Source organism: Rutilus rutilus (genome assembly GCF_951802725.1).
Source record: "Rutilus rutilus genome assembly, chromosome: 14".
Lineage (NCBI taxonomy): Eukaryota > Metazoa > Chordata > Actinopteri > Cypriniformes > Leuciscidae > Rutilus > Rutilus rutilus.
In genome coordinates, this window is record NC_140219.1 from 4625793 (window position 1) to 4643146 (window position 17354).

General features: G+C 38.4%; 1 protein-coding gene across 12 annotated transcripts in view; it reads right to left on the bottom strand.

Annotated features, from left to right (window-relative positions):
• The window catches only part of LOC311303875 (protocadherin alpha-C2-like), a 118585-nt gene that overhangs the window by 20258 nt on the left and 80973 nt on the right, over positions 1-17354 (bottom strand). Inside the window, exon 1 of one of the 12 annotated variants that reach the window (XM_084430599.1) lies at positions 2723-5595. The exons of the other annotated variants lie outside the window; for them this stretch is intronic. Coding sequence (XP_084286725.1) covers positions 2723-5341 — 2619 coding nt within the window. The 5' untranslated portion in view covers positions 5342-5595. Of the gene's footprint in view, positions 1-2722; positions 5596-17354 lie in introns of those variants that run through there. 12 annotated transcript variants of the gene reach the window in all.

A 17354-nucleotide genomic window follows, 5' to 3' on the forward strand; every position in this document is an offset into this window, starting at 1 on the left:
TACTCATTTACTCTCTCACACACATCTCCTGGTGGACATTCATCAATGTGAAATCCAATTCACAGTGTAATCAGCGGGGCCTGCTCTCCACACAACACGCAAACACACACATCCATCATAGAAGCCTGCAAAACAACTACAATACACACCTGCTACTGGTCATGCAAAAACATCATACCTAGCTGGAACCTTTCATATTCTGTACAAATGCTCAAATCAAATCTTCTCCAAATAAAGACTGAATATAAATCAGTTACAAATCAAGAGTTTTTTACCAGGGCTATAACAACCACATTTCAATCACCAAACCTCTAATACTAAGAGAAAAAAAACATAAACACAAACTCAAAGGATTGAAACTGCATGTAACCATCTGATGCACCAATTGTGTTTAAAACGTTCCCTAAACAAAACCAGGCGTAATGTACTCATTCAATATATGAGTAAATAAGGATATGCAGTAGGAAGAATTTTTAAAGATTTTGGATGAAGAATACAAGGGTTAAATAATGTGCAGAAATTACAGACACTCAAATCAAGTGAATATGAAAACAGAGTAGGTTGTGGAGCAAAAAAACTGGGGATCTGTTTTTTATCCATCTCACAGGTTTTTGATTTATCACCAACTGTGTGTGTGTGTGCGTGTGTGTGTGTGTGTGTGTGGTGTGAGGAGAGGCAGATAATGAGTTCAGTCTGATCTCCTCTCACCAGCAGTTCCTTACTCTCTTTTTCTCATTTTCTCTCTCTCTCTCCCTCAGATCCCTTCTGAGTGGACACACCTCGCCTAGATACAGCATTCGCACCTCTGCACCAACCAATCACAATCCTTCCTTCCTTTTCTTTCCACACCAAACCACCCAATCAGCCACCAGAAACCGCTCCACTGCCACTTAATCACACACTGGGAGAATAAACATGACTGACATTTAATGAGAAAAGCTGAAATGAGCCAGTAATTGCTTCACAAATAAGAGGCGCTCACACATGTTTTCTCATCCAGCAATCCCTGAAACACTCACAACTTGATCAACAAAATAACATAAATGCACTCAGTTTGTAATGATGATCTCTGGTGAACTAACAGAGCAGATACTGAAGGCTTCGTTTGTAATAAATTGTTGGTCATACTAAGGCTTGACAAACTGACAAAACTCTGCTGCAAAAATTGCTGATGAGAAAATCAGCTAATCTGTTGAGAAATGGCACGTAACTCACTGGCAGCATGATCTATAAATAAAATAAAATAAAATAAAATTTTGCACTGTGAAATTTCATGACAATAAATCACATTATATCCTTCCCTTTGTTTTTTTCTTCTAATTGCCATTATTTTGAATAGTGATTCTCATTATAGATTTACTCAAGTTTCCTGAGATTCATCCATCTAACAGTATAAATATCATCAGATATGGACTTTCAATCTTGAGGTACCCCCTTTTTTCCACATTTTTTGAAATACTAATGAGTATATGTGCATAAAATGTGACATTTAAAGGATATTTTAATAAATTTATCCTTAAAGAAAAACAACTAATCTTACAAAAAAATATATCAATCAACCTTATTCAAAAGAGCGGTGCTGCAATGCAATTTAATACAAAACTATCTATCTATCTATCTATCTATCTATCTATCTATCTATCTATCTATCTATCTATCTATCTATCTATCTATCTATCTATCTATCCATCCATCCATCCATCCATCCATCCATCCATCCATCCATCTATCTATCTATCTATCTATCTATCTATCTATGTATCTGTCTGTCTGTCTATCTATCTATCATCAGGAGACCAATCATTCATGTGTTTAGTTTAAAGGCCTATCAACTGGTTTTGGTGGATGAAGTCCAATATGAAGTTGCTTAACTAAACGTAAGCTAGGCTGGAGAGTCTCTCTTGAGAGATTTAAGTGTGGGTACAGAGAAACTGGAGTGTTGTTTGAGCTTCACACCTCTAAATATAAACACACCCAGCTGTCCTGAAACAACGCATTGCAGAACAGGCTGGAGAGAGAGAGAGAGAGAGAGAGAGAGAGGAGAAACAGTGAGCGCTTCTCTCTAAATTCATAACTGATGAAATGCAATTTGATGACAGATCTAAACAAGTGGAAAGAGAGTTTGATACGGTAAATCATCATAAACACACACACAAACACTTGCATTCTGCAGCGCACACTAAAGACTGCTGCTGTGAATTAATGAGGCACAAAAAGAAAAAAAGTAAAAATGCTCCAATACAACAGCAGGCCTCCATTACCGAGCCCTGATGTATATTCTAAGCAAGAGCTTTCTGGTGCTGAAAAAAGGCCTGTCGCTGTACTGCAAACAATAAGCAGACAACTTTAGTACTTTGTAAAAAAAAAAGACTTTTCAAAGTTGTAAAGAAAACACAGATTATTGGAGTTTGTTTTACAAGAAAAATATATTTTTAGTATTTCTTTAAAATGTCACATGTATTTCAATGCATTTCTTTCTGTCTTTTTATAATTAATTGTGAAATACTAGTGATTTCTGAGTGAAATTTTTTTCTTTTTGTCTGTGTATTTGGAAGCAACAACAACAAAAAATGCCAAAGCTACTCCTAAATCATCATCATCATCATATCTGAGACTGAAAAGGCACCAGGATTAGCAAAAGAGAACAGATTTTCTCCTCACTTCATGCATAGATGGATGATTCACTTGATGAATGCTATAAGAGTGTGGGCACTGCACACACCTGTATTGCCGTAGCGTCGGGCATGCTCAGTCTGCGCACAAACTGCCCGCTCTGTCCTGTAAAGAAACGGTCTGCCCCTGAACCCCAAGTCCCACTCATCGGCCGGCCCGTATTGTAGAACATAAAAGTGTCACTTCCTGATGTTGCAGTCAGGCAGGTCTTATAGCAGTACGTTTTAGTTAGAGAGCCGTTTCCTCGGACTTCAATGTATCGTGGCTCCACTTTCAGATCTCTCCGCATCACCGCGGACTGTTGCTGGAACGTGACCCCACCAGCAGCGCCCCCACCTCCACCACCACCTCCACCTCCACTTGTGGCTCCACCAGCTCCACCACCTCCTCCACCACCACCTCCTCCACCACCATCTTTGGATGCTTTCTTCATCGTTGACTTCTTTTTCTTCTTGGACACACAGCAAGGCGAGCAGGAGCAAGCATCTGGTTGGCTGCAGTAGGCATGGCAGCGAACAATTGCTAGGACGAAGATAGTGAGCAAGAAAACAAAGGTGGTGGCACTGAGGGCAATAAGAAGATACAGGGTCACTTCAGAGAACATCATTGTGCCATGTGGTCTGATTATGCGTTTTGGGTCTGGGGCCACTTTAGGTGGGAGCTCCATGACGCCGACGGTGATCGTTGTAGATGCGGAGCGAGGAGGCAAACCATGATCGCGTACATGCACTGTCAGGCTAAAGACAGTGGAATTGTCCTCGAAGACTCTCCGTGTTGTGCGGATCTCACCTGTGTGCTCGTGCACCTTAAACAAGTCCAGTTCAGGTGGGTGATGGAGGCTGTATAGCAACCAGGCATTTTCCCCAGCATCTAAGTCCCAAGCCAGCACACGTGAAACAAGGACGCCTGCCTCTGAGTTACGCAGAATAGTCTCTGTGGAGTGGGAGCCGTTCGCCGCCGGGCGAACAAACTTCGGGCTGTGGTCGTTGGTGTCCATGATGTAAATATAGACAGTTGCCACCCTGCTCAAAGGAGGCACACCGTTGTCTTGAGCTTTAACTTGGAAATGAAACTCACGCAACTTCTCAAAGTCAAACGATCGCAGTGCGTACACCTCACCTGTGGCAGGTTTGACAGAAACATATGATGCCACGGAAATACCATGGTTGTTGTCATTGAGGACGGTGTATGTGATGCGAGCGTTCTCTCCGGCATCAGGGTCCGTCGCCTTGATGACGCACAGAGGTGCACTGACCGCATTGTTTTCTGAGACATAAACAGTGTATGAAGTCTGTTTAAAACGTGGTGGATTGTCGTTGACATCTGCCACTTCTACTCGTATCGTCATTGACGATGAAAGAGGTGGTGTTCCACCATCCATGGCAGTAACTGTGACATTATATGATGATATAGTCTCACGGTCCAGGAAGGCTGAGGTAACAATGGTGTAATGATTCCGGAATGATTTGATTTTAAAGGGCAGGTCAGGGGGGATGATGTCCAAGCTGACCTGTTTGTTTTGTCCAGAGTCTTTGTCATTTATGCTTATTAAACCCACCACAGTGTCTGCCCGAGCGTCCTCTCGAACAGGGCTGGAGAGAGAGGAGAGCACAATCTCAGGAGGGTTATCATTCACATCCAACACCTCCACCACCACTTTACAGTGCACTGCTACGGCCCCTTGGCCTCGATCTGCTGCCTGGATATACATCTCATAGGTGTTGGTTTCTTCATAGTCCACATTGCTCAATACTCGAATTTCCCCACTGTCTGTGTCTACAGAAAACATCTGCCTCACTCTATCTGGCGTGTACGCGCTAAAAGAGTAATACACCTCCCCGTTGGAGCTTTCATCTCTATCTGTGGCGTTTAATTTAATCACCAGCGCGCCAACGGGAGAGTTTTCCCGCAGTTTCACTTTATATACGGAGCTGTCGAAGACTGGCACGTTGTCATTGGTATCCAAGACGCGCACGTTGATTTTGGCTGAGCCTGAGCGCGGAGGCGATCCGCCGTCAGTAGCAGTGATTAGAAACTGGTGAGACTGCAAAAGCTCGCGATCGAAAGGTTTTTTCAGCACGAGCTCTATGTGTTTTCCATCTGCAGGTGGTTTGGTTGAGTCGAGCGCCAGGTGTTCGTTTGAGGTGAGGCGATAATGGCGCACGGAATTTGAGGCGTCGTCAGAATCTTGCGCGCCCTCAATGGAAAACCGCGCGCCTGGCTGTGCGCCCTCGGAGATCTCCAACTGGTACTCGTCTCGAGGGAAAAGCGGCGAGTTGTCATTTGCATCCAGAATCTCAACATCCACGCTGTGCTGTTCAAATGGGCTTTCTAACACCACGTCGAGACTAAGCGTGCAGGTCCCGCTGAATTCACAGAGCGTTTCGCGGTCAATCCGGTCGCTTATAACAAGCTTACCAGTTTTGTGGTTTATGTTGAAGTATCGCCTCGCACTGTCGGAGCTGATTCTAATCCGACGCGCCGAAAGCTTTCGCAGCTCCAACCCGAGATCCCGAACAAGATCCCCAACGACAGTTCCGCTCTCCAGCTCCTCCTGAATGCTGTAGCGAATTTGTGCATTTGTAAGGACACTTAATAGAACAATGAAGAAACATAAACAAAGAGGCACGTTCTCTTTTGTGCAGCTACATCGCCCTGCAACAGCCATCGCAAACTGGCAACATCCACAGACGGATTAAAAACCACTTTCCGCCTTTAGAGCTCGCCGCGCAACAGCTCCAAAGCACGGCATCCAAAAAACGGGCAGACTATGTGCAGGATGACCAAAGTCTCCGCTGCGCTTGCCTTTTCAAACAGACATTTTCCTGCTTCATCCATATTCTCTCTTTTGTTTGCGCCCCAGCTCTTTTTTCTTCTCTCCTCTCCGCGAAGCCGACTCTTGTTTCCCCTCACAAGGGTGCTGCCTATTGCTCCCCCTCTCTCTCTTTTTTCTCTCTCTCTCCTGTCCCCCTCCCTCACCCAGTGCTGTACAGGCGGGGGATGGGAGAAACGCGCTCTAACCAGCGCAGCTCTCTGCATTTCAGCACCTCCGAACAAAAACACCGACAAGCCTATTAACAACCAGATGCACCACGAAGAATTAAAAATCAAAAGTATATTAAGGAAATTATCGCTTTCTTTAGCCTTTACAACATTCGTCTTGTTTTCAAAACATTCTCATTAATATCGATTGAAAACACGGCTGCATTCAATCACAGAGACAGTGCCACCGCCCTTTTTTTCATTGTCTCCTCTTCTCAGCACACAACTGAGGTGACTAAATTGAATTCTATACAGAATATTTCTTTCTCATTAAATTACATTTCACCTTAATAAGAGCATTTGATTTTATATTACCACAACGACATGTTTGACTTTTAATGAACATATAAAATACTGATTGACAGTATCCTGACTCGTTTTTTCCTCTCTTTCTCCCTTTTCATCTCAGAAAGCTCTCTCACTATACTCACCGATGCATTCGATACCGCTGACAGCTCTTATAGTTATAGCCGTCAGCACTGACTGTACGGCCACTCACCCGCTCTTTCTACTGTCCCCAAATCTGAGAGATTAAATTGTCACCGATTACAAATGAAGCATCTAGGACTGCTGTGCCTCTCCCACACACTTCCTTCTAATCTTTCGCCCCTCTTTTGCTGTTATATCACGGTGCTTATCCACTTGTTCTTTTTTATGCACAAAACAGGTGCAGTGCAGGGACAAACGTCCTGATCCAAGCCAGTCCACCATCACCTTTCCTCCTCTATACCTATCTGACTGTAAAAAAAATAAAATAAAAACTATATATATATATATATATATATATATATATATATATATATATATATATATATACAGCGGTGAAATAAGTATTGAACACTTCATCATTTTTCTCAGTAAATATATTTCCAAAGGTGCTATTGACATGACATTTTCACCAGATGTTGGTCACAATCCAAGTAAGCCATACATACAAAGAAACAAACAAAAATAAGTTCAGAAATTAAGTTGTGTAATAATGTGAAATGACACAGTGAAAAAGTATTGAACACATGAAGAAAGGGAGGCGCAAAAAGGCATGGAAAGCCAAGACAACTGCTGAAAACTTACAGTAATTAAAAAGCAATCCAGCCCCGTCAGTGGAAATTAATAACAGCTGGTTCAGTCCCAATTTATGATGGCCTACAAAAAGGTCTCATTGCCAAGGTGTCACACAAGACACATCTCATGATGGGTAAAAGCGAAGAGCTGTCTCAAGACCTTCGCAACCTAATTGTTGCAAAACATAATGATGGCATTGGTTAAAGGCGCCATTCTAAGCTTCTGAATGGTCCAGTGAGCATTTTTGGGGCCATAATACGGAAGTGGAAAGACAATAATTTCACCATAAATTTGCCTCGACCAGTGCTCCTCGCAAGATTTCTGATAGAGGAGTGAAAAGAATAATCAGAAGAGCTGTCCAAGAGCCAACACCAAGTTGTATGGTGTTTTTAGGGTAATGTGCACTGCCATTTCTCCTCCAAACATGGTGTGTATTTTGCTCTCATGTGACAACACTATATTCTCCCAGTATTTCACTGGCTTTTCCAAATGTTGTGCAGCAAACTTTAAATGAGCTTCAACATGCTTTTTTTTCAGTAATGGAGTCTTGTGTGGTGAGCGTGCATACAGGCCATGGCGGTGGAGTGGATTACTTACTGTTTTCTTTGAGACAACAGTACCTGCTATCTGCAGGTCTTTTTGAAGCTCTCCACAAGTGATCCTTGGCACTTGGACAACTCTTCTGATTATTCTTTTCACTCCTCTATCAGAAATCTTGCGAGGAGCACTGGTCGAGGCAAATTTATGGTGAAATTATTGTCTTTCCACTTCCGTATTATGGCCCCAAAAGTGCTCACTGGACCATTCAGAAGCTTAGAATGGCGCCTATAACCAATGCCATCATTATGTTTTGCAACAATTAGGTTGCGAAGGTCTTGAGACAGCTCTTTGCTTTTACCCATCATGAGATGTGTCTCGTGTGACACCTTGGCAATGAGACCTTTTTGTAGGCCATCATTTGGGACTGAACCAGCTGTTATTAATTTCCACTGACACTGGATTGATTTTTAATTACTGTAAGTTTTCAGCAGTTGTCTTGGCTTTCCATGCCTTTTTGCGCCTCCCTTTCTTCATGTGTTCAATACTTTTTCCCTGTGTCATTTCACATTATTACACATAACTTAATTTCTGAACTTATTTTTGTTTGTTTCTTTGTATGTATGGCTTACTTGGGTTGTTACCAACATCTGGTGAAAATTTCATGTCAATAGCACCTTTGGAAATATATTTACTGAGAAAAATGATGACGTGTTCAATACTTATTTCACCCGCTGTATATATATATATATATATATAGGATTTTATCCTAAAGAGGCAAGTGCTGCAATACAATGTTATACGATTAGGACAGGCTAGAATAGAGATAGTATTTAAAAAAAGTATATATAAATGTTTTTAAAAAAATAAATATTTCTTTTACAGAGTTACTTGAAAAAATCTTGCAAACTTTTTCCCTCAGAAAATCTAGTAAAGTATATTAATATATTCAAGTTTTCATAACTTGGCTTTACTGAGTAACAGACTACTCCCCAGAGTGCATTGCGGCATACATAAATTAAGCAATTTCTTTGTTTTACTTCTTTTTTTTTTGGCCAATTTTATTTGCTGTATTGTGTTGGTATTAGCACAATAAAGACAGCAAATAACATTGTATTGTAATGGTCAGAGTCTATAATTATTATTTTATTTTTTTAATTGCCATTGTTGTTTTGCTTGCTGAATGTTGATATCTGTGTGTGACTCAAGCAAGGACAATTTCAAGATATTGGCACAACTAGAGGGGGATCAACCCCTTTTGTTAGATGGTGTTTGTGGTATAGTTGTTAGCAATACAATTTTAATAAACTGTAATTCAACCTGAATTGTAGATTTGTTTGGGATTTAGGGAGAAGTTAGGTCATCTTTTAAAAGCAACATTACTTCTCTTCATTTGTAACCATAAGTTGCCCAACCATTTTAGGAAATCAACATCAATTTATGAAACCAAGTTACGAGATGTTCTCTTAAAATTGTTAGTTGTATGGAAAATTCAACATTCAAGATGACTTTGGAAAATTAGTGAATACAACTACAAAGAAATTAAGATAACTGCAGAAGAAATGAGTAAAAAGTCTATTAAGAATTGCCCTGCCTCCAAAACTCCCTTTTGCTTGACAAAATGCAACTCAAACCAATCAAGTAATCTTATGTTGGGTTTTCAGAGTCAGAATTGTTGTACATTAAGTAAAGTGAACTAAAAAATGTTAGTTAGAACAACTGTTGAGTTTTAGTGTGGGTGCAGTTCTGTATGCAAGCAATGCAAGACATACAAAGAGCCAAAACAAATCAAACAGGGTCAACAGTGTAACTCTATTTACTGTAGTGCAATTTCAATTACATGCAGATACTTTTAAAATGAGTAGAATGTAAAAACATGTATGTACACAATAAGTGCATTGTATCAAATTATTACTTTAAATGTTAGTACATAGTAAAGACACCTAATCAAGTAGGACAGAACATTTTACAGCACATTTATTTTTGTAGAAATGTGCTATACAAGTAATTATGCAAGACATACAAAGAGCCAAAACAAATCAAATACAGATAAAACTGAAATACAGCACATCCCTCGGTTTGTGGGTGCACTTGTTGCAGCCTGTTTAATGCAGAGCTTCAAGCTTAACAACGCCACCTCACAGGAACCAATCCAACTGTTTAATTAATCAAGGCCAGGGCGAGAAATCACATCAGACCGCCAACAGTCCTGACACTATATCTATTAATGTCCACTGGGGCTATTAGATTTCCATTGGAAGCTATAAACTCTGGGCTGTGTATCTGGCTTTCTCTCCAGTCAGATTAGCACACATCTCACACATCAGAGCCTCCAGCTCACGCTGTCTCTGGGCAGAAGTGACCAGACTATGGATTTCCACGGTGTTTTGCAGTCCATGTCGATCCATTTAAGATGTATAGTCGTCCTAAACACCTGCCTTTGTAGTCAAGACTTTAAGGTGTGTGACTACACAGAAATGAACCAACCCTGACAAATATTTACTGTAATAAAATGTGTGACAACAAGGGGTGTTATTTGACAACAAATGAGATTGTGATGTCTGGCAGGCTTTGCTGTACAAATAGCAGTGACGTTTTGGCTGATGTTTAGACAGAATGACCTGGAAGAACCCGGTGCTTTGAGTCATCAGGCCACAGGGCCAGTAAACGCTCCCCCGCCTTCCACCCTCTCTGCCTCTGAAGAATCTGAGCGCCCACAAGAAAAGAAAACACAGCGACTAGCTCTGAACAGCACTATAGTGTTAAAGAGAGAGAGAGAGAGAAACTGCTGTGAGGGAGGAGGAAATAAGAAAAGGAGGAACTAGGTTTTACAGTTTTTCTCAATCGCTTTGGCACATTTTTCCAAACAGTCTTAACATTCTCTAAACTGTAAGTGCAATTGTCACAACTGTTTGCTTGAACATCAGAACTATATTGCATGTCTGCAAAATGTATATTCACCCAAACCATTTAATTCATGCTTCAAAACCTAGTTAATGTGTCATTAAATTGACCAATGCCACCAAAATAAAAAATAAACATTTCATCATGTGAGCCATGCTGGTCAAAATGTTCAGATGTTTTTTTCGCCATGGAAATATTTGTAATATACAAATTTCTTGTGTTTTCTTCTTTTTAGTTGACACTGTCTGTTTTTTCTACACTATATAAGAATGTCAGTTTTGTCTAGCTGAATGCTCTTGTGTATCATACTGGGCTTTTTAGATACAGATGTCAGCAGTAGGTTGAAAATGTACTAGGGAAAGTCAATCCTGTAGTACACAAAGAGAAAATGGACATTTGGTCACACTACATATTAGGTGTCCTTAACTACTATGTACTTACATAAAAAAATACAGTGTACTTATTGTGTTCATATTGTATTGCAAAACACTTTTGCTGCTATTGAGGTGGGATACGGGTAGGGATAGGGACAGGTTTGGTTGTATGAGTAAGGATGGTTTAAGGAAAGGGTCAACAGAGTAATTCTATTTACTGTAGTGTAATTTAAATTGCATGCAGATACTTTTAAAATGTAAGTACAATGCAAAAACATGTATGTACACAATAAGTGCATTGTATCAAATTATTCATTTAAATGTTAGTACATGGTAAAGACACCTAATATAAAGTAGGACAGAACATTTTAATTTATACAGCATGTTTAATTGATTGGTTGATAGGCAAGATTGTGATTCATTTCATTACAATTACAGGCCATTTGCCAAATTAGCAAACATTACAGACATTCCATGTCATAGGTATTTATGGAATATACATGCATGTCCGATAGATTTTGATATCATCATTTTGCATGTGAAGTCTCACACGATGAAAGAATGTTTAGATGTTGTGAAGAGTTTGACAATTTCACAGAGAATCAACTCATCACTTTTGATTAACAAGTGTGCATTTAGTTATTGTGCAAATTGTACACAATTGTACACACATGTGCCAAAACATGCAATTTGCTTAAATTCTCAGTCGAGAATTGAGCCAAAGCGATTGATAAAAAATGTAGTAATAATAATAGGCTAAACAATAAAGATCTGTAACATGTGTATACATCAGCACCTAATCCATTTATTATTTTCATTTATTATATTCATTTATATATATTCATTTTTCAATTATTTACGTGTCATTTATGTATTAATTACATATTGCGAAACGAGCACCGCCAACTATCCAATTAATAAAAAAATTCAGTAACTTTATTTTGATGGGACCATCAAAATAAAGTGAAACCAAAAATTCTTTGTACATAAAAAAAAAAAACATTTTCACATCTATTCAAATCTATTCTTTCCTATTTTACTGCGCTGTCCTGACATTTCACAGATGCTCCCCGCGGGACACGCACGGCTGTTTACGCCCATTTCAAAGAGGTGGGACGGAAAACATCAGCCGTAATCTCGTCAATTATGCACGCAAGCTGATTCAAACACCTGGCCTTTCCTTCGAGGTCTGTCTAGCATGTACACACACACACACATTCTCTCACTGTCTTTTCTGTGTCTCATTGTGCTGTGATGCATTTGTACAACATTGCCATCTCCCTGCTTTACCTGTTAGAATCGCATCCATCTGCTGTCTGCTGCTAATTGTTTTCCCCCTCAGGGTTTTAGATTAAGTTATCTCTCCTACACTCTGCTCAAACGGACATCTGTAAGAATAAACAAAAAGAATAAACACATCCTTCTGAAGTGGAAACTCACTCAAACAAGTAGCATATATGTTATGCAATGGCTGAATATTTCTAACATGGGAGCCTTTTACAGTTTTTTTTTTGTATTGCTTTGGTGCATTTTAGTGTTAGTACAATACACAAAATCATTTCAGCTGCCTTTCATAATGCATAATTTTAATTTGCATCTCTTTTCGTTCAGTTTAAAACATTTGTATATTATTTAATCCAAATGATCTTAATGGTTAATCAATGAATTTGGTACATCTATAAATTTCTATAGATACAGATTCTATAGATATACATCTAAAAATGTCTATAGATACAGATTCTATAGATATAGTTTATACTTAGTTTGCACTTTCCTATAAGGATAACCAGATGTAATGAATTCTTTTTACATTATAAATGTAATAATCTCTCTCTCTCTCTCTCTCTCTCTCTCTCTCTCTCTCTCTCTCTCTCTCTCTCTCTCTCTCTCTGTGTGTGTGTGTGTGTGTGTGTGTGTGAGAAACAGAGAGATTTGCCATTTGTGAACATAGAGCAGGATAGAGTACAAGGGAGAGGAAATTGTATAACATCAGATTGATCAGAGATGAATCAGAAGAAGGGAGACAGATAAAAGGTCACCTACAGTATAGATTCAGTCATATGGCACAGCGAGAACATTTACTGTATGGCCAGCAAACTTTTATTATATAGCACAAAACCTCATGGCTGTGTCATACTTCATCACACCTTTTGATAACACACTGAATAGATGATTACAAACATTATGGATTTCATGTTACATACGTTAGATAATGTAAGTGTCTAATGTGGCATCTGTAGCCTGTGTTACTCAAATTATTTCAGCAACAAGGGTGATTTTAAAACGTGTATTGCATTATTTGCAATTAAATGAACTGATTGTTAAAAGTACTAAATTGAAAGAAAATACTGTTGTGTTTCGGCTATTAAACCAAATGTTCTCATTACATACTACAATAATCTTGTGTTTGAAACAATGAATATGTGGACTGAAGAAGTGTATAAATAATGAAAGCATGGGATCAGGTTTCGAAAGAATGACTTAATATTTTTATTTTTAATTTTTACTAAGAGTTTTGAAAATGTACACCTTACTCGTGAAAATAGTTCCAAAGAGAATAATAAAAAAAACACTGTAATCAAAAACTAAACTCTCCTCTACAATTCTTATCGATCCCCTGAAATGGCTGTACATTATTAAAATGATAGACTCTTTAAGGCACCTCAACTTCAACTATCAGATTTTCTACATGTAAGCAGGACATACACACATTATTTATCCTGGCATCCAAATGTCTGAAACCATTAAAAGACTATTACAAAAGGAAATAAAGTTGCAGGACAGACAGACAGACAGACAGACAGACAGACAGACAGACAGACACAGACAGACAGACAGAGATAGATAGATAGATAGATAGATAGATAGATAGATAGATAGATAGATAGATAGATAGATAGATAGATAGATAGATTGTTCTTAATTCTTGTAGACTTGATAGCATAGTGCAGAACATGACAGAAAAGTGGTAAGAAAAATCTCATCACCTCTCTGTATCAGAGTCTACAGCTCATCAGAGTGCTTCTGTTAGATATTAATTTCCAGCTCTACTCGCTCACTATAAATGACTCTAAAATATTAACGCTGGATCATTACAGTGCAGTTATTGCCCCTTTAAAAAGACATTCATTAGACTGCAATAATGGCTATTGTGCAGCACAGGGCTTTGCAGGACCAGCTTTGAGACTGTTGCACAGTTGTTAGAGGTGAGTATGAGCACTAATGTTTATGAGAGTGTCTCTATACCCACATGTCGTTATGAGGGTCTTTATGAGAGTGTGTGAGTCAGTTGTGTGGCTTCTGGGGCCTTCCCTCTTCATTGTCACACTGCTCAGGGCCACGAGTGATGACCTCACTGCATTTATCATTCATAGTAAAATAGATGACATCATCAGAAAAGCACCATTCTTCATTCAAAAAAAAACCTTTTTAAATTATTGTTTTTTTAATATATATATTTTTTTTGCAGATGTTTGTTTTAGAAATACATTTCTTTAACATATGACATTTTATTTGCTATAGAAATATAGAATTCTGTTTTTAAAAAATGTATTTACATTTTAAATTTGTATTGTGCAATTTAATGTACACAACTTTTGATATTTATACTGATTAAAGCTTTGCAATGGTATAAGCGACATATAAAAATATCATTATCACGTTTAATTAAGTTCAGCTTTTTTTTCCCATGACACATTTACTATTTTATATAGGAGACCTGAATATTAATTAGATATTGCCTGAAAGACCAAGAAGTAAAGAAGATGACTGGGTGTGTCTGCATGTACTGGATGTTGTCGGAGTATGGGTAAAGTCAGACCTCTATGGGTACAAAAGAAGAACTGCAGGTCTTTACATATCACGTATCAGAATGCATTAGGTTCTGTCTCAGACACAAAGAAACAACGGAATAGAACTAATCAATCCTCTTTTCAAATCTCATCTTTAAACACTGCTATGCTCTTATCCTCAATACGTATTTCTGACAGTCATCTCCTCCGTTTCTCTTGCAGAATAATCTATTTTTAAGACAAACCATTCCTTTTTCCCTTCTCTGCCACCCTTAAATGACTGAATTATTGTAAAACAAACTGCCACATCAGAGCAATCATCAAAGTATGAGAATTTAATAAAGTGAGAGGGGAAGGGAAGAGTGAGTGATAAGGCAAATATATGTATATTCTTTGTATCTCTCTACATCCATATCCATCATAATGTATAGTATGCAAAAATGTAATTCAGTTGCACAAATTTCTGAATCCATATCCCCATTTTATCTAGTGGCAAGAATATATTAAAATGTTAAATTTCATGATGCACTATCCCCCGGTTTCACATAAGGCTTAAATCTATAGTCCCAGACTAAAATGCATGTTTGAGCTGTTTTAACTTAAAGAAACTTGCACTGACAAATCTTAAAATATATCAGTGCCATTGTTTTGTCTCAAGATGCACACCAGTAATGTTTTTTTTTTTTTTCCTAAGGCTCATTTATAAAAGCTACTTAAATGTCCTAATTACACTAAGGCCTAATCCTGGCTTAATCTAATCCCTGTCTGTGAAATCAGGCCTTTTTCTTTTATCTGTAATCAAATTGAAACACTGTCAGAACAAATAGTTATATATTTCTCAGGCAAAACACACAAGACAGGCATTACTAATCATAGCTTAGATTTTTAGGCAAGCATTCAAACTTCTTGCACTTTTTAAAACCATCCGTTTAGGTACTGCAGAATAAATAAAACATTCAGATTTCTCTGTTCTATTCTCAGCAGGCACAGCTAAACGCACCCAGAACTCTCTTCATCTATCTGTGCGCCAACGTGATTCCCGAATCTGCGATCCCAAAGCGTGTGTAATTTCTCCTCCATTACATTTCTCCGTGAGAGAACAGGCCGTGGTTTTACTGAACGCAAAACAATTCAACCTCCGGGGCCCTGATAAACCCTGCTGCCTCAGCTACGGTTGCCCTTCAGAAGCCTGATTCTAAAACAGACGCCTGTGGAGGTGAAACAAAGCTATCAGGCAATGCAGACAAGCCTCAGCAGACCTCCGCACACAGAGCCACTACTGAAGACCCCGTACATGCTGTGAATGTGTGTGAAAAACAGAATATCAAGCAGCCAAGTTTCCCCTTCTCTCACTTCTCTTCCCCTTTTTTCTTTTTGCTGCTTGGCTGTAGAGACCAGAAATCTGTGAATGCATATCAGGCTATTCATTTGTAAAATAAACAGATATATTATATTTCCGAATGGATGCTGAAATGTTATATTAGCATAAAATCATTGTTTTCAAGTAAATTGTTGGGTTGCACTTTATTTTACAGTGCGTGCACTTATGTGTACTTACAGTGTACTCACCTAAGAAAGTACTGGGGAATATAAGGTAAATGCATGGGTTAAGGTTATGTTAGGGGTAGGTTCAGGGTTAGTACCTTGTTGCAATTACTATAATAAGTATATAGTGTACATAGCGTACAAAATATATGTACAAAAGCATTTAAGTGCTCTATTAATCTCTGTACTATTACTAATTTATTGTACAATGGGTAACACTTTATTTTAAAGTGTCCTTGTTACATATGTTACATGTACTTACCATAGAAATAACAGTAAATTATGCATAATTACAACTAACCCTCAACCAAATCCTAATCCTACTCTAACTCTATAGTAAGTACATGTCGTTGCCAAATATTACTCAGTACTTAAATATACAATTACACTGTAACAATGACACCTTAAAATAAAGTGTAACCGTACAATGCAGTAGAAAAAATATTGTCACTTTCAACTTTCCATAGTCAAAATTGTTCATAATAGTTTTGTACATTAACACATACTGTAGTACACATTAAAGTTGGCTTGCTATAAGTTTCTTTCTTTTTTAACATTTTATTTAGAAGTGAACAGGCAGATAAATGAGTGCATCAGGGAAATAAATAGCTGTTTAGTTTGTCAAAATTTGCAAGGTTTATAATTGCCCAATGAAAGACTTCTGCAAAGACGAATGTCAAAGACAAAATTGGTTCGTATATTCCTTGCACAGCTGTACACTCTGCTTTGTTAATATTCAATACTCATTACATCTTCATGTAGGGAAGTCCTGAGCACAAAACAAATATTGTTTCTCTTTGTGCTAATTTCTTCAGTGTCGTCTGAAGAACAAACAGTATCACTTTACTACAATTTAAAGGTCCTTCCAAGCAAGCTAATCTATGCCCCAGATTTTATGTCAATAGTCAAAAGCCTCACTTGTACATCTCAAATGATAAAACTGCACCACTTAATTATTTTATTAATATCAAAATATACCAACTTTGTGGGAAAGATAAAGTGAATTTGCAACCACAACATCATTCTGGGCTTTTACTAAAAATAATCACTACTGGTATGTTTCATCATCTTCCCATACTCCTTCTCTCTCTCTGTCTCAGTCTCTCAATAAGCCTATGACAAATTTTGTCATGTCTAATCAGTGGCTAAATGCCCAGCGGCTGCTGTTTCTCCACTCGCCCTCCCAAGAGTGAATTAATTCCGTGAATTCGTTTTTTATTGTCTCCCTGACACCCTCATTTGTTTGCCTGATACCACCTGCTTCCCCATTTATTCCCTCTTTTTCATGAACATCCTCATACTGTCTTTCTTTTCCATTCATATACCAGTTCACCACACCCTTTCTGCTCACACAGACTCTGCATGCCCCCCTCTCTCTCTCTCTCTCTCTCTCTCTCTCTCTCTCTCTCTCTCTCTCTCTCTCTCT